At 42.6% G+C, this 18,544-nt stretch overlaps 1 protein-coding gene across 5 annotated transcripts in view; it reads left to right on the forward strand.

Moving 5' to 3' along the window:
- The window catches only part of LOC132398286 (probable G-protein coupled receptor 174), a 169,309-nt gene extending 151,116 nt beyond the window's left edge, over nucleotides 1-18,193 (forward strand). For 4 of the 5 annotated variants that reach the window (XM_059977478.1, XM_059977479.1, XM_059977480.1 and 1 more), the window contains 2 exons: nucleotides 11,077-12,365; nucleotides 16,190-18,193. In XM_059977478.1, the coding sequence (XP_059833461.1) occupies nucleotides 11,414-12,365; nucleotides 16,190-16,308 (1,071 nt within the window). In that variant the 5' untranslated portion in view covers nucleotides 11,077-11,413 and the 3' untranslated portion in view covers nucleotides 16,309-18,193. Of the gene's footprint in view, nucleotides 1-549; nucleotides 803-11,076; nucleotides 12,366-16,189 lie in introns of those variants that run through there. The other variant, XM_059977483.1, reaches the window with a different exon arrangement.
- The last annotated feature ends 351 nt before the right edge of the window (nucleotides 18,194-18,544 follow it).

The raw sequence follows: 18,544 nt of genomic DNA on the forward strand, positions 1-18,544 counted from the left end.
CCAGAGAAAACAACTCAAGTTTGTTTAACCTCTCATTAAACCACATGCCCTCTAATTGAGATAACATCCTAGTAAACCTCTTCTGCACTCTCTCCAAAACCTCATCACCTTTCCTGTAATGGGGTGACCAGAACTGTATGCAATGGTCCACATGCAGCCTAACTGGAGTTTTAGAAAGCTGCAACATAACTTCCTGACTTTTGAACTCAATGCCTTGACTAATAAAGGCAGCTTGCCATTTGTCTTCTTAACCACCCTTTCAACCTGTGTTGCTGCTTTCAGGGAACTATCAACTTGGATCCCAAGAACCCTCTGCTCATCAGTACTATTAAGGATCTTCACCCTAACAGTGTACTATCTATTTGCATTTTACCTACCAAGGAGCAACACTTCACAATTGGCCAGGTTAAACTTCATCTGACATTTCTCCACCCACATCTGCAACTGTTCTATATCCTGTTGTATTCTTTGACAGTGTACTATGCTATTCACAACACTGCCAATCTTCATATAATCTGCAAACTTAATAACTCACCCATCTACGTTTTCATCCGGGTCATTTATGTACACCACAAACAGCAGAGGTCCCAGTGTGGAACATGCCTAATCACAGAACTTCTGCTAGAGTAAGTCTCCTTGACCACTAATCTTTGTCTTCAGTGGGCTAGGCAGTTCCAAATCCAAATGAGCAATTCACCTTGGATCTCATGCGCCTTAAACTTCTGGATGAACCTCCTATGAGAGACGTTCCAACTGTACTTCATCAATGACCCTCATCACCTCATCAGAAAACTTCTATCAAGTAAGTCAGACACAACTTACCACCTACAAAGCAATGCTGACTCTCCCTAAGATTTCTCTCCAGTAACTTCCCCACCACTGACGTGAGACTCACTGGTCTTACCAGGGAGAATTCCAGGATTCTCCTCATTCCCTTCTTGAACAATGGAACCACATTAGCTACTCATCCAGTCTTCCAGGATTTCACCCCTGGCTAGAGAGGACACAAAGATATTGATCAGTCTCCTTACTTGCCTCTCTCAATAACTTGAGATATATCCCATCAGGCCTTGGGGACCTCTCTAGCTGAATGCTCTTTAACATTACCTCCTCCTTTACCTTGAATTGTCCCTGCATATCAATATGCTCAGCACTGGTCTCCCTACCCTCCCTGTCCTTCTCCTTGATAAATACTGATGTAAAGTTCTTATGAAGAATTCACCCATGTTTCCCTTATCCAAGCAGATATTCCCCCCTTTATCCTGTAGTGCTCCTACCCTCATACTAGTCATCCTTATCTTGATGTATGTATAGAATGCCTTGGGATTCTCTTTAATCCTACTCTCCAAGGACTTTAATGGCCCCTTCTGGTTTTCCTAATTCCTTTCTTTTCTGAATTCTTTATTTGATTGTAGCTTCCTAAGTGTTACGTACAATTATTTTTCATGCTAAGTTCATCACCTCTGTCAGCCTCCAAGGTTCTCTGGCATTGCCATACTTTTCCTTCCTCTCACTCACCATCCTTGACCTGTACTCTGTGCAATTGGTCTTAAAAAACCCTCCACGCGGACTATGCACTATCAATGAGCGGAAGCACGAGAAGAAGAGGCAATTTCACTCAGGTTCGTGGGTGAAAATTTAAAAAGGCAGCACTTCAAGGCAGGTTGGGAGTTGGACAGCACGCAATCAGTGAATGGGATTCATTGGAATGGTGAATTAAAAAAAGGCAGGGACCGGTAGAGCAGTCATTGTGTGAGTGGGCCAGTGTGGAGTGGTTTTGGCCATCAGGCTTGTGCAAGGTAAGTATCTGGTAAGTTTCTTCTATTTCTTTTTTCTTCATTCATACTTTGTTAAGACACAGTTAGTGCAGTGAGAATGGCCCCAGGACACAGTTAGTGTGGTGAGAATGGCCCCAGGACACAGTTAGTGTGGTGAGAATGGACCCAGGACACAGTTAGTGAATGGAGAATGGATCCAGGGCACAGCTAGAGAAGTGAGAATGGCCCTAGAACACAGTTAGAGAAGTGAGAATGGCCCCAGGACACAGTTAGTGAACTGGGAATGGCCCCAGGACACAGTTAGTACAGTGAGAATGGCCCCAGGACACAGTTAGTACAGTGAGAATGGCCCCAGGACACAGTTAGTGCAGTGAGAATGGCCCCAGGACACAGTTAGTGCAGTGAGAATGGCCCCAGGACACAGTTAGTGTGGTGAGAATGGACCCAGGGTACAGTGTGGTGAGAATGGACCCAGGACACAGTTAGTGTGGTGAGAATGGACCCAGGGTACAGTGTGGTGAGAATGGCCCCAAGAAACAGATAGCATGGTGAGAATGGCCCCAGAACACAGTTAGTGAATGGAGAATGGATCCAGGGCACAGCTAGAGAAGTGAGAATGGCCCTAGAACACAGTTAGAGAAGTGAGAATGGCCCCAGGACACAGTTAGTGAACTGGGAATGGCCCCAGGACACAGTTAGTACAGTGAGAATGGCCCCAGGACACAGTTAGTGCAGTGAGAATGGCCCCAGGACACAGTTAGTGCAGTGAGAATGGCCCCAGGACACAGTTAGTGCAGTGAGAATGGCCCCAGGACACAGTTAGTGTGGTGAGAATGGACCCAGGGTACAGTGTGGTGAGAATGGCCCCAGGAAACAGATAGCATGGTGAGAATGGCCCCAGAACACAGTTAGTGAATGGAGAATGGATCCAGGGCACAGCTAGAGAAGTGAGAATGGCCCTAGAACACAGTTAGAGAAGTGAGAATGGCCCCAGGACACAGTTAGTGAACTGGGAATGGCCCCAGGACACAGTTAGTACAGTGAGAATGGCCCCAGGACACAGTTAGTGCAGTGAGAATGGCCCCAGGACACAGTTAGTGCAGTGAGAATGGCCCCAGGACACAGTTAGTGCAGTGAGAATGGCCCCAGGACACAGTTAGTGTGGTGAGAATGGACCCAGGGTACAGTGTGGTGAGAATGGACCCAGGACACAGTTAGTGTGGTGAGAATGGACCCAGGGTACAGTGTGGTGAGAATGGCCCCAGGAAACAGATAGCATGGTGAGAATGGCCCCAGAACACAGTTAGTGAATGGAGAATGGATCCAGGGCACAGCTAGAGAAGTGAGAATGGCCCTAGAACACAGTTAGAGAAGTGAGAATGGCCCCAGGACACAGTTAGTGAACTGGGAATGGCCCCAGGACACAGTTAGTACAGTGAGAATGGCCCCAGGACACAGTTAGTGCAGTGAGAATGGCCCCAGGACACAGTTAGTGCAGTGAGAATGGCCCCAGGACACAGTTAGTGCAGTGAGAATGGCCCCAGGACACAGTTAGTGTGGTGAGAATGGACCCAGGGTACAGTGTGGTGAGAATGGCCCCAGGAAACAGATAGCATGGTGAGAATGGCCCCAGAACACAGTTAGTGAATGGAGAATGGATCCAGGGCACAGTTAGAGAAGTGAGGAAGGCCCTAGAACACAGTTAGAGAAGTGAGAATGGCCCCAGGACACAGTTAGTGAACTGGGAATGGCCCCAGGACACAGTTAGTACAGTGAGAATGGCCCCAGGACACAGTTAGAACACTGAGAATGGCCCCAGGACACAGTTACTGAACTGAGAATGGCTCCAGGGCACAGTTAGTGTGGTGAGAACGGACCCAGGGTACAGTGTGGTGAGAGTGGCCCCAGAACACAGTTAATGAACCGAGAATGGCCCCAGGACACAGTTAGAACACTGAGAATGGCCCCAGAACACAGTTAGAACACTGAGAATGGCCCCAGGACACAGTTAGAACACTGAGAATGGCCCCAGGACACAGTTAGACCACTGAGAATGGCCCTAGGACACAGTTAGAACACTGAGAATGGCCCCAGGGACAGTTTGTGTGGTGCAAATGGATCTAGGGGCTGTGTTTTGTTCAATTTTTGAGAAGTGGTATTCCTGGGAGACCTCTAGATTGCCAGAAAACCACATCTGCTCCAGGTGGACCAAACTGTATCTCATCACGTTAAGGAACTGGAGCTGCAGCTTGGTTATCTTAGGATTATACAATAGACTGAGGAAGTGATAGGTAGGAGCTACCCCCAGGTTGCAGGAAGCAGGTCACTGTGTGGCTCTCAGAAGAAGGAATGGAAATGGGCAGCCAGTGTAGAGTAACCCAGTGGCCATTCCCTCTCAATAATAAGCATGAATATTGTTGAGGGGGGATGAACTACCGGGGGGAGCTGCAGCGACTGGGTGTCTGGCAGTGAGTCTGGCACAGTAGGTCAGAAGAGAAGAAAAGTGAAGAGGGCTGCAGTGGTGAAAGAAGACTCCATAGTTAAAAGAATAGAAACAAGATGATATAGACACAGTAGAGACAGCCACTTGGTGTGTTGCCTCCCAGGTGCCAGGGTCAGGGATGTCTCGGATTGGGACCACTGCATTCTAAAGGGGGAAGGTGAGCAGTCATAAATCTTGGTACATATTGGCACCAATAATGTCAGTAGGAAAGGTGAGGAGGTCCTGAAGAGAGATCTTAGGCATCTAGGTAGGAAGCTGAATAGCATAACTGTCAGGGGAGTAACCTCTGGATCGCTGCCTGTGTCTTGGGCCAGTGAGGGCAAGAATAAGATGATTTGGCTGAGGAATTGGTGCAGAGGGTAGGGTGTCAGATTTATGGATCATTGCAATCTCTTCTGGGGAAGGTACAACCTGTACAAAAGGGATGGGTTAAATCTAAACCAAGGAGTGGGGGCAATATTCTTGTAGACAACACACACAAAATGCTGGTGGAACACAGCAGGCCAGGCAGCATCTATAGGGAGAAGCACTGTCAACGTTTCGGGCCGAGACCCTTTGTCAGGACTAACTGCAAGGAAGGGAGGGGGAAATGCAAAATGATAGGAGAAGACCGGAGGGGGTGGGATGAAGCTAAGAGCTGGAAAGGTGATTGGCAAAAATGATACAGAGCTGGAGAAGGGAAAGGATCATGGGACGGGAGGCCTTGGGAGAAAGAAAGGGGGAGCACCAGAGGGAGATGGAGAGCAAGCAGAGTTATGGGCAGAGAGAGAGGAAAAAAACAAACAACTAAATATGTCAGGGATGGGGTAAGAAGAGGAGGAGGGGCATTAACGGAAGTTAGAGAAGTCAATGTTCATGCCATCAGGTTGGAAGATACCCAGCTGGTATATAAGGTGTTGTTCCTCCAACCTGAGTGTGGCTTCATCTGCCTGTTTTCCATCTCCCTCTGGTGCTCCCCCCACCTCCTTTCATTCTCCCAAGGCCTCCCGTCCCATGATCATTTCCCTTCTCCAGCTCTGTATCACTTTTGCCAATCATCTTTCTAGCTCTTAGCTTCATCCCACCCCCTCTGGTCTTCTTCTATCATTTTGCATTTCCCCCTCCCCCCAATACTTTCAAATCTCTTAGTATCTTTCCTTTTAGTTAGTCCTGACAAAGGGTCTCGGCCTGAAATGTCGACAGCGCTTTTCCTTATAGATGCCGCCTGGCCTGCTGTGTTCCACCAGCATTTTGTGTGTGTTGTTTGAATTTCCAGCATCTGCAGATTTCCTCGTGTTTGTTCTTGTTGACAGGTTTGTTAGAGCTGTTCAAGAGTGTTTAAACTAGTTTTTGCAAGGATAGGAATGGTAATGATAGGGCTGAGGGTGGGATAGTTGGCTTACAAACATGTAGTCTGTAGTGAGACTGCTAGTAAGGTAAGGTCGATGATAAGGAAAAATTGCAGTCAGTGGGATGTGTTGCAATGTGAAAGGGGGAAAAATCCAAAAGGCTGATGAACACAGGACTGAAGGTGTTATATCTGAATGCACACAGTATACGGAATAATGTAGATGAAATTGTAACACTGAATCACTGAATCATGGTTGAAAGAAGGTTATAGCTGGGAGCTAAAACGTCCAAGGATAGACATTGTATTGAAAGGACAGGCAGGTAGGCAGAGAGGGTGGGGTGGCTCTTCTGGTAAAAAATGAAATCATTAAAAAAGGCATGTCAAAGGGGCAACGTTACGATAGTCAGGGAGGATTTCAATAAGCATGTAGATTGGGAAAATCAGGTTAGTGTTGTATCTCAAGAGGGGGGATTCGTAGAATGCCTATGAGATGGCTTTTTGGAGCAGTTTGTGGTGGAGTCCACTGTGGGATCAGCTATTCTGGAAATGGTGTTGTGCAATGAACTGGATTTGATTAGAGAGCTTAAGGTAAAGTAACCTTGAGGGGACAATAATCACAATAAAGTAAAATTCACCCTGCAGTTTGAGAAGGAGAAGCTAAAATCAGATGTATCAATATTACTGTGGAGGGAACAAAATCGCAAAGACATAAGAGGAGCTGGCCAAAATTGATTGGAAGGGAGTACCAGCAGGGATGATGGCAGAGCAGATGTGTTTGGAGTGTCTGGAAGCAGACACATCCTAACGAAGAAATACTGTAAAGTCAGGATGACCTTGGCTGAAAAGAGAAGCCAAAGTCAAAGAGCGGGTATATAATAGATCAAATACTTAGTGGGAAGTCAGAGAATTGGGAAACTTTTGAAAATCAACAGCAGGCAACTGAAAAGCCATTAAGAAAGATGGAAAACAAATGTAAGCAAGACATAATATTAAAGAGGAGTCCAAAAGTTTCCTCAGAAATATAGAGTGTAAAAGAGAGGTAAGAGTAGATATTGGACCACTGGGAAACAGTGCTGGAGAAGTAGTAATGGGGGACAAGGAAATGGTGGATTAACTGAATAAGCAGTTTGCAACATTTTTCACATTCTGATAGTATGCCAGAAGTTCAAGAATGTCAAAGGGAATAAGTGAGTGAAGTTATCATTACTAGGGAGACAGTGCTTGGGGAACTGACATGTCACCGGTACCAGATGATCTACACCCCAGGTTTCTGAAAGAGGTGGCTGAAGAAATTGTGGAGGCATAAATAATGATCTTTAAAGAAGTAATAGATTCTGGCATGGTTGCTGAGGACTGGAAAATTGCATGTGTCAGTCTGCTCTTCAAGAAAGCAGAGAGGCAGAAGAAAGAAAATTACAAGCCAGTTAGTCTGACCTCAGTGGTTGGGAAGATGTTGGAGTTGATTGTTAGGATGTAATTTTCGGATACTTGGAGACACATAATATAATAGGCCAAAATCAACATAGTTTCCTTAAGGAAAAATCTTGCCTGACAAATGTGTTGCAATTCTTTGAAGAAATAACAAGCAGGATAGACGAAGAAGAATCATTAAATGTTGCTTTGATTTTCAGAAAGCCTTTGACAAGGTACCACATATAAGGTTGCTTAACAAGTTCAGAGTCCATGGTATTATAGAAAAGATACTAGTATGGATAAAGCAGTGGCTGATTGGCAAGAGGCAAAGTGTGGGAATAAAGGGAGCCTTTACCCATCACCCACCATCTGCTCATCACCTTTACCCATTATACTCCTAGCATTAAAATACACACACTTCAAGCTTTCCATCCCATGATATCTACTACTTTGTCCTATTTTTCCTGGCCTGACCTTTACCTTCCTCTCCACCCCTCCAAGGTAGTGGTTCCCCTCCATTTGTGGTACAAACAGCCCCTCTAGTACAGGTCACCTCTGCCCAGGAAAGGTTGGAATGATCAAAGAAACTAAAACCCTGCTGCTGCTCCAGTTCCTCAGCCACTAATTAATCTGTACTCTCATCCTATCCCTCTCCGGACTAGCACATTGAACTGGGAGTAATCCAGAGATTACTACGGAAGAGGTCCTGCTCTTCAGCCTCTTTTCTAACTCACTATTCTGACTGAGTAGGACCCTTTCCACTTTCTCCCTAGGTCACTGATGCCAATGTGCACCACCTCCTCTGGATGCTCACACTCCCTCTTGAGAATATTCTACAGCCGCTCTGAGATATCCTGAACCCTAGCACTTGGAAACAACACACCATCTTGGCATCTCTTTCACAGCACAGAATCTCCTGTCCATCCCCCTAACAGAATCTCCTCTCACTAATGCTCTGCCTGATTTTACCCTTTCTCTGAGCCTCAGAGCCAAACACAGTAACCATAAGACATCAGATATAGGAGCTGTCTCATGCGTGGCACCTTGTCAAAGGACTTCTGAAAATCCACATACACAACATCAACCAATTCTCCTTTGTCTATCCTGCTTGTTATTTCTTCAAAGAATTCCAACAGATTTGTCAGGCAAGATTTTGCCGTGAGGAACCCATGCTGACTATGACCTATTTTATCAAGTGGCTTCACATACCCTGAGACCTCATCCCAAATAATTAACTCCAACATCTTCCCAACAACTGTATTCAGATTAACTGGCCTATAGTTTCCTTTTTTCTGCCTCTCTCCCTTCTTGAAGAGTTTGCAACATTTGCAACTTTCCAGTCTTCCGGAACTATTTCAGAATCTAGTGAATCTTTAAAATCATTACAAATGCCTCCACAATCTCTTCAGCCACCTCTTTCAGAACCCTGGATTGTACACCATCTGGTCCTAGTGATTTGTCCACCTTCAGACCTTTTAGTTTCCCAAGAGCTTTCTCTCTGGTTATGGTAACTTCACAGACTTCATGACCATTGAAACCTGGAACTTCCACCATACTGCTAGAGCATTCCACAGTGAAGACTGACGCAAAATACTTATTCCGTTCACCCACCAGTTCCTTGTTCCCCATTACTTCCTCTCCAGCATCGTTTTCCAGTGATCCAATATCCATTCTCACCTCTCTTTTACACTTAATGTATCTGAAAAAACTTTTGGTATCCTCTTTACTTTACATCTTTACTTTTTTATAACTTTTTTTAGTTGTCTTTTGTTGGTTTTAAAAGCTTTCCAATCCTCTGACTTCCAAATAATTTTTGCTCAATTACATGCCCTCTCTTTGGCTTTTATGTTAGCTTTGACTTCTCTTGTTAGCCATGGTTATGTCATCTAGCCTTTAGAGTACTTCCCCTTCTTTGGGATATATATATATTCTGTGCCTTCTGAATTGCTTCCAGAAATTCCAGCCATTGCTGCTCTGCTGTCATCCCTGTCAATTTTCTTTTCCAATGAAGTCCAGCCAACTCCTCTCTCACACCTCTGTAATTCTCTTTACTCCACTGATACATCTGACTTCAGCTTCTCTTTCTAGAATTTTGGGGTGAATTCAAACATATTATGATCACTTGACATCTTTTATCTTAAGCTCTCTAATCAAGTCCAGTTCATTGCACAACACCTAATCCAGAATAGCTGATCCCCTAGTAGACTCAACCATGAGCTGCTCTAAAATGCTATCTCTTAGGCATCATAGAGTTCACCCTCTTGGAAAACAGCACCAACCACTGACCTGGCTGCTGTTGCTGCCCCAGCCCGCAGCAACATCCACCTTCTCCTGGTGGTCTCTCACATACTATCTGAAGCCTACACTCTGGGTATGACCACCTCAATAAAAGTTACACATATGAGGCTTTCAGCCTCCTGGACGGTCCTGAGTACGTTCAGTTCCAACTCCAGTTCCTTGAACTTGTCAGTCAGGACCCGAAGTTGGATGCACTTCCCACAGATGTGGTCATCAGGGAGACTGTTAGGTACCTGGTAGTCCCACATCTTAGGGGACTACCAGGTACCTTATTCCCATCCTGCCTACACTTCTTATACTGTTGGCTCTGCTTCTCAAGATTAAGTTCTAGCCTGTTTTCGCCTGTTTTCGCCAAAGTTTGACCACTATAACACTGGTGCACTCCAACAATAGCTGCTCCCACAATGGCCACTCCTCTTAAACATCACTTCTTTTTCTTGGCTCTTGCTCTGTTACTAATAACCTAAGCAATCTCCCACTCCTCATACAAGTCCAGACAGGCCCCAATCACTTTGTAAACCTGTTGCGTAAAGTGCACAAAGAACTATCTCCAGTTCACTTTGCGATCTTCTACTTCTCAGATGGTGAAAGACAAAATGTAAATGCCAAAGAATTCAGGAGGCAAAGACATATTGATTGAGTGGTAGGACTAAAGAGTGCTGGTTGATGGGTATTTGTTGTCGTTAGCAAGCTGTTCCAATATGGGTGTAACAGAGCTCTGCATTCAGTCTAGAAATTTCAGTTTAGACCTAAGTAAAGGGAACATGATGAGATAATAAGATCATAGAACATATAACACAGAGAGTACAGCACAGAAACGGAGAACCCCCCCCCCCCATGGCTTGCACTAAATGTGATGTCAAATTAACCTAAATCTAAATCTCTTCTGCCTGTAAATGAGCCACATCCTTACATTCACTGAATATTCATCTATCTACGGAATAGTCTCCTATCGCAAGTGTTTCCAGCATTCACTTTTGTAGCCCATTGTAGGCATTCACAACTCTTTGTAAAATAAAGCATACCCCATACATTTACTTTAAATTTATCCCTCTCACCTTAAATGCATGTCCTCCAGTATTTAACATTTCTTACTATAGGAAAAGATCTGAACTGTCCACCCTTTGTCTCCTTTCAAACTCCAACACTTAAGAGAAAACAACTCATGTTTGACTGATCTCTCCTTGTAGCACACACTCTTTAATCCAGGCAGCATCTCATCAACCCTTTCCTGCACTCTCCAAAGGCTGCACTTCTTTCCTGTCACGGGTTGATCAGAACTTCACACATTAAAGCTTTGGGATTATTTCAAAAATAGTTTAACAAGTTGAGGAAAGTTTAAAACTGGAGGAGGTTATAGATAATCTGGTGAGACAGTAAGAAAACAACAAAATAAATATCAGCCAGAGAAGTGTCTGATATTTTATTTTGCTTGGAAGGAAAGAATACCAACATTAAATCGAAGGATGCTGAACTGTGTGGAGTTACTTAGGTGCATTATTGATGTTAAAGGTGGAAAGGAAGGTCAATAAAGTGACTAAAATGGCTTATAACTGTTAACAAATATTACACAGTGAATCTGTGAGCAAGGGATTTGTGCTGGAACTGGACACAACACACATTTGGGTTATAGTTCAGGTACTGCATCCAGTTGAGGGAAGATCTGATTGCACTGGAGATGATACCATGATTTCTTTGAATGTAATTACTCTTCAGGAATGGAAGGTTTATTGAGCTTCTTTGTTTTCTGTCAGGCACTCTCCAGAAGGCCAACTGCAGCGGGACCTCCAGCTCCAAGATACTATCACTTAACAGATAGCAAGAACCTCACCTGTTAATGTCACTGTGCCTATCTTAACTCTTTTACATCAACAATGTCTGCAGCCTGAAGCCAGCTTTGGATCAATATTTAATCCTGAAATCAAACTTAATGGTGAAGCAAGATGAAATTAATAATTTGCTACTGAAACACCTTTAAAATATCTTCATAATATATTCCAGCAAATCTTTTTCCAATCACAGGGAATATCCTTCAAAATTTATTTTTTCCAGTTCAGCCACGTTTATTTTCAGTTACAAAGGAACTGAAAAATGACAAACAATTCATCCAACTGCACCGATGAACGATCTGCTACAGATTTACTGTATGCCATCATGTATGTTATAATATTTATACCAGGCCTAATAGCTAATGTTCTAGCTCTTTGGGTATTCCACGCCTATATCAAGGAGACAAAGCGGGCAGTGATATTCATGATTAACTTGGCCATTGCAGACTTGGCACAAGTCATGTCCTTACCACTGCGAATTTTCTACTATCTGAACCATGATTGGCCTTTTGGCAGGTTTTTGTGCATGTTTTGTTTTTACCTTAAATATGTGAACATGTATGCAAGTATATTCTTTCTGGTATGCATCAGTATCCGACGATGCCTGTTCCTAATTCAGCCCTTCAAGTACAATGACTGCAAACGAATGTATGATGTCTATGCAAGTATCATCGGCTGGGTCATCGTGGGTTTGGCTTGCTTGCCCTTCCCACTTATGAGGATTGATACAAAAACCAACTCCAGCCATTTTAACAGCTGCTTCACAGCTCTTCCTATCATACAAATTGGTATCCCTACCTCTGTTGCCATGGTTACACTGGCTGAACTAACAGGATTCGTATTGCCTCTCATAATTACCATAATCTGCTCTTGGAAAACCATCATGTCCCTGCGGCAGAAGAATTCTGTCTTGCAGGACAGTGGGGAGAAGAAGAAAGCCTTAAAGATGGTATTGACCTGCACCATGGTCTTTCTGGTTTGTTTTGCACCATATCACATCACCTTCCCTTTGCATTTTCTGGCCTTGTCAGGGCGCATTGAAAATTGTACAATCAGGACGTTCATACTTAAATTCCACCCAGTCGCACTATGTCTAGCTAGCCTGAACTGTTGTTTAGACCCAGTCATATATTACTTCACAACAGACGAGTTCAGGAGAAGACTATCACGGCAAGAAATCAATGAAAACAGTATGCAGCTCCAATTAATGGAAAGTAGGTGAAGAATTTATCGTCATTGCTAGGTTTCAATCTTCAGTTTCTTTGTAAATAGAGATATAGAAGGGAAGTTATTCACTGTTAATGCCTCTGGCTTCAGTATAAATACCTTTCCAGTAATGTTTATATCAAATATATTTCCATACGTTAGACTTTTAAGAAAGGTACATGAATCATTTACAATGGTGAGCAGCTCAAAAATGTCTGTTCAACTGTTCTATTTTGAGAGTTTTGCACTGCAGTGTTGAACGGGTTTGAATATGAGCATAAGGATTGAGCCATTGAACTATAATGTGCCTTAAATAGATCTGCAGAGTACTGTTTTGGTTCCTTTCTGACAACCCAACTTCCTATTTCAATCATAGTGGTAACTATGTGGGAGTTTATTCTGATAGTACCAACTATAGATGGAAAGATATGCTGTCTAGTTTGAAGTTTGCCATAAAACTTGTCATACAGAAACAGCAGAGAGATCTGGCGTGCCTTAAAACAATAATCCAAATCAAATCCATGGGAGTTCAAGTAATTCTCTCAGAGCAGATCGAAGTGACTCATCTGTTCATTTTCAAATTTTTTGTGATTTTTATAAATGACCTGGATGAGGAAGTGGAGGGTGGGTTAGTAAATTTGCTGATGACACATAGGTTGGAGGTGCTGTAGATAGTGTGGAGAGCTGATAGAGGTGACAGCGGGACATCGATAGGATGTAAAACTGGGCTGAGAAGTGGCAGATGGAGTTCAACCCAGATAAGTGTGAGGTGGTTCATTTTGGTAAGTCAAATATGATGGCAGGATATAGTATTAGGGGTGAGACTCGTGGCAGAGTGGGGGATCAGAGGGATCTTGGACACTCAAAGCTGCTATGCAGGTTGACTCTGTGGTTAAGAAAGCAAACAGTACATTGGCCTTCATCAACCAAGGGACTGAGTTTAAGAACTGAGAGGTAATGTTACAGCTATATAGGACCCTGGTCAGACCCCACTTGGAGTACAATGCTCAATTCTGGTTGCCTCACTGCAGGAAGGACATGGAAACTATAGAAAGGGTGCAGTGGAGATTTACAAGGATGTTGCGGGATTGGGGAGCATACCTTATGAGAATAGTTTGAGTGAACTCGGCCTTTTCTCCTTGGAGCGACGGAGGATGCGAGGTGACCTGATCGAGGTGTATAAGATGATGAGAAGCATTGATCATGTGGATAGTCAGAGGCTTTTTCCCAGGGCTGAAATTGCTAACATGAGAGGACACAGTTTTAAGGTGCTTGAAAGGAGGTACAGAGGAGGTGTCAGGGGTAAATTTTTATGCAGCGAATGGCGAGTATGTGGAATTGGCTGGTGGCAACGGTGGTGGAGGCAGATACGATAGGGTCTTTTGAGAGACTCCCAGGTAGGTACCTGGATCCTAGAAAAATAGAGGGCTATGGGTAACCCTGGGTAATTTCAAAAGTAAGTACATGTTCAGCACAGCGTTGTGGGCCAAAGGGCCTGTATTGTGCTGTTGGTTTTCTATGTTAAGTGTCTTGTTCTTTACAACTCTTTTTACAGTATGTACATCGTCTTACAAAGCTATGAACGCAGAATAGTGCAGCACAGTAATAGGCCTTTTGGCCCATAATGTCCTTGCTAAACAGGATGCCAGATTAAAGTAATCCCTTTTTACCTGAACGTAATCCATTTGCCTCCATTCCCTGCATGTTCATTTCCCTATTGAAAAACCTCTTAAACACCATTGTTGTAATTACCTCTACCTTCATCCCAGCAGCACATTCTCGGCAACCACCACTTTATATAAAAAAAACATACCTGCCACACATGTGAACACTGGATATTTCAACTCTGGAAAAAAGATACTCATTGTCTACTCTCATAACTTTGCCAGATCTCCACTCAGCCTCTGCCACTCAAGATAAGACAACCTAAGTTTATCCAAACAATTCTTTTAGCTAATGCCCTGTGATCCAGGCGACATCCTTTTGAATCTCTTTGCTCCCTCTGTAATTGGGTGGTCAGAACTGCACTCAAATCTCTACGTGTGGTTTAAATAAAGTATTATACAACTGCAACATGACTTCTTAACTCTTAAACCGTGTCTGACTAACAAAGGCAAATATGGCAAGACTGCTCTTTACTACCCTATCGACTTACTTTGGCTCTTTTAGCAAGTTGTAGACTTTATCTCCAAAGTCCCTCTGTACATCAATAGTTTTGCAAAAGATTTTAAATTAGCACCTATATTATAAACACCATTATGTCCCAAATCAAATACGTAGATAACTGGACAATATTCCAAACCTGCTTAGGACATCCAGCACAGCAGCACATCCTTCGAACCATCCATGTTGATACCAACTGTCTATGTAAATGCCATTTATCAGCATGTGATAATAAATTAGATGAAGTCAACATGCTTTCCTTAAAGAGAAATCTTGCCTGATAGATCTGTTGAAACTTTTTGAAGAAATAATTTATTTAAGGCAGGATAGACAAACGAGTCAGTAGATGTTGGTTACTTGGATTGTCAAAGTCCTTTGACAAGGTGGCACAAATGTGGTGGCTATACAAGGTAAGATCCCATGATATTACAAGAACGATACTAGCAAGATACTAATATAGATAGAAGTTTAGCTGACTGGCAGGACGAAAAGAAAGGCAATAGAGAGCACCATTTCTTGTTGGCTGATGGCGACTAATGGTGTTTCGCAGGTGTGAAGTATTTGAATGATTTCTTTTCACATTTAATGTCAATGATTTGGATGATGGAATTGATGGACTTTAGCCAAGTTGACAGGAGATACAAAGATAGGTAGTGGGGCAGGGAGTGATGCAGAAGCAAGAGATCTGCAGAAGGACAAATTAGGAGAATGGGCAAAAAATGACAGATGGAATATAGTGTATGTTCGTGCAATTTGGTGAAAGGAATAAAGCCACAGACTATTTTTGAAATGATGATAAAATTCAGAAATCAGAGGTGCAAAGGAATGTGGAAGTCTTGTGCAGAATTCCGTAAAGGTTACCTTGCAGGTTAAATCAGCTGATAAAGAAGGCAAATGCAATGTTAGCATTCATTTTCAGAGCACTATAGTATAAAAGCAGGGATGTAATGCTGAGGCTTTATAAGGCATTGGCCAGACTGTACTTGGAATATTGTGAGCAGTTTTGGGCTCCTTATCTAAGAAAAGATTTGCTAACTGGCATTGCAGAGGGTCCAGAGAAGGTAGACGAGAATGATACAGAAATGAAAGGGTTTGATGGCTCTGGGCTGGTACTCGCTAGAGGTTAGAAAAATGAGGGGGGATCTCAGTGAAACCAATTGAAAATTGAAAGGTCTAGATAGAGTGGATGTGGAGCAGATGTTTCCTATAGTGAGAGAGTCTAGGACCAGAGGACACAGCCTCAGAATAGAAGGACATCTCTTTAGAACAGAGATGATGGTGGTGAATCTGTGTAATTTATTGCCACAGATGGCTGTGGAGTTCAGGTCATTGGGTATATTTAACATGGAGTTTGATTGGTTCTTGATTAGGACATGTGTCAAAGGTTATGGGGAAAAGGCAGGAGAATGGGGCTGTCCTAGTGTAAAGGCTTTGGGAAAGTCTGTCTTTGGAAGTTTCCAGAAATCTCCAGAGATTAAGCCACTGCAAGAATTTTTTTCTTTACATAATGCAAGTATTTATTTATAATAAATATTTACTTAGTTTCAATTACCAGATTATCCTACAGTAAATTATTGTTATATTAAGAAAGCATTGTAGACCATACTTAAATTCTGTTTCAGGCACAATAAGACCAAGGCTGAACTTTCATACCTACTCTGTTTTTCAGCCTGTTCCAACAATTGTTCATTCCCTTTGTGCCCAAAGATCAATCCATATCGGCATCAAATATATAATGACAGAAAGACTGCTGCAGGAAAGGCAATGAAAAAGAACTTAAACCCATGAATTCTTTATACAGTCTCTGCTTCAATACAACAAACCCCAACCACTAGGAGCCACAGAATGTCCATAATCTGTCCTGAAGTCCATCGTGATCAGTAGTTGCAAAGACATATGCAATTTCCCCACCAGAAAGCACAAACGGGTTTGATGTGAAGAATCATGGGGTCCAGGAGCCAATGAACTGTAAGCTGGTGCAATTCTTGGAATAAAAGTACTATTGCAACTCAAGGCTACAAAGCAGATGCAAACAAGTCAGGAAATTCAGCAACTGCCCAACAACTGTAACATACCCGGACTCTGCAGTGCTGTCAAGATGGCCTAAAATCGCTAAGGATCCTCCCAAGCAAGAGCCAGGAACAGAGAGTATGAAGCACTCAGTATCTGGAAGATCTATATATCAACCTATATTTCACTTTAAGTAAGAACGTCATTGAATAACCAAACCACATTCACTGCCACATTAGAATACTTAAAGGCAGATGGAAGTTATTCAGTTTTTCACACCTGCTTGGCTTTGAGGAGATCTTTGAATTGTTTATTCTGTACACTCTAATTGCCTGTATTCATGATGGAGGCCAGAAACGAACATATTCTTCAGGGGACTGAAGCAAATGAAGTGGCCAGCAGAACAGAACTTATATATCCTTGACATTGTTGGTACTTTCTCTTCAATGCCAGGACACCAGTTGTAAGTATCCAATATTACAGGTTTACACAGGAAACCCAGGGTCACTGCTGCCTGTTGGATCATCTTTTGCATTGGGTTTGATCTTCAAATATCCTTTTCCTTAGGTGACCAAATCACCATCATGTATTGCCTCCCAAGATGTGGACAATGATTCTCAAACAATACAAAATTTCAATTACCTCCCGCACAGGATTCTTTGCCATAAGATTAATCCAATCTTCCTTAAGCATTGCTAGATATAAAAAAGTCACTTCCATCATTGGCTCTCAGGAAGGGTGTCTCAGATGGATTGCTTGAATGGCCTCAAGCTACAATTGTCAATTGTTTCTTTAGGTTTTGCGAAGTTTATGTTTACTGTGCGATCATAAAATAAGAAATTTAGAGGAGTATGTATACTATAACACCACAAAGACTATTAATGTGGAGCCAGAATTATGAAAGACCTGACTTAACAGAAATCCCACTTTATGCAAGTTCATCCATAAATGTTTGAAGAATTTTGCAATACAGTATTAATAATAATAAAATGCTTCATTTACATGGTGTATGTTCCATGAGTTTATGAACACTGTAAGGGTGAATATTTGATGTAGAGAAAGAATCAGGAATGATTTGCATAAGAGAGCTTACAATCAATCCTTCACCACCAGTATTTTCTGCGTTTCCAGTATCCGATTCTAAACATCCTTTCTCATAATCGTTTTTTTTTATTATCAGGAGCATTTTCTCTGCCACTGGGAAAGAGAAGTGAAAAATGGGAATAAAGCAAAGGATGAGAAATGTAAAAGCTGACAGGAGAGATTTTGTACCTTTTTGCATGGTTTCTAAAACTCCAGTTTCGCTCAGCACTTAAGGGTTATGAAGAGTGGTTGGTCAGGCTAGAATATTATTCATTTGCATGTAGAACACCCTATAGAAGATAATTTAGATAATTGTTCGGCAACAAGCAATCTGCTGGAAAAAATTCTCAGGAGAGAAATGAATTGTCTACATTTTGGGACAAAACGTTACATCAGAACCAGATATTGTTGCAATGTCCCAATCATTGTTCTAATGCAAGGCCTTAGGCCAAAATATCAACTGTTTATTCCACTCTGTAGATGCTATCTAATTTGCTGAGTTCCTCCAGCAAGTTGTTGAAATCTTTTTGATAACTGAATGCACGAGATTGGGTCTGTTGTGGGTTCACTGATTAAGAACATTGTTTTATTGCCATAATGTCATAATCATAAATGGAAACAACTTTCTGCAAATTTCCAAAACTGAGAAGAAATCTCTATCATCCTTCTCAATTAAAATCTTTGAGATATAGAATGTTTACAGTAGTTTAAGATGATCACTGTCTGTCTCTGGAAGTTGTTTTGGATGCTCGTCCATTGTACCTCTAAATGGAAGGATCCACAGTGCATTTTTGGGGGTGAAGGGCAGGTATTTGAGGAGGGCCCAGTTATACCTGCTCATTCTGGACAGCAGGAGACTACATTACCACTGCAGGATGAATTTCTTTTCTCAAAAGATGGTCACAATTAATGTGTTGAGTTACCCAGCACA

This window comes from Hypanus sabinus, chromosome 8, assembly GCF_030144855.1.
Source record: "Hypanus sabinus isolate sHypSab1 chromosome 8, sHypSab1.hap1, whole genome shotgun sequence".
In the NCBI taxonomy this organism is placed as follows: domain Eukaryota; kingdom Metazoa; phylum Chordata; class Chondrichthyes; order Myliobatiformes; family Dasyatidae; genus Hypanus; species Hypanus sabinus.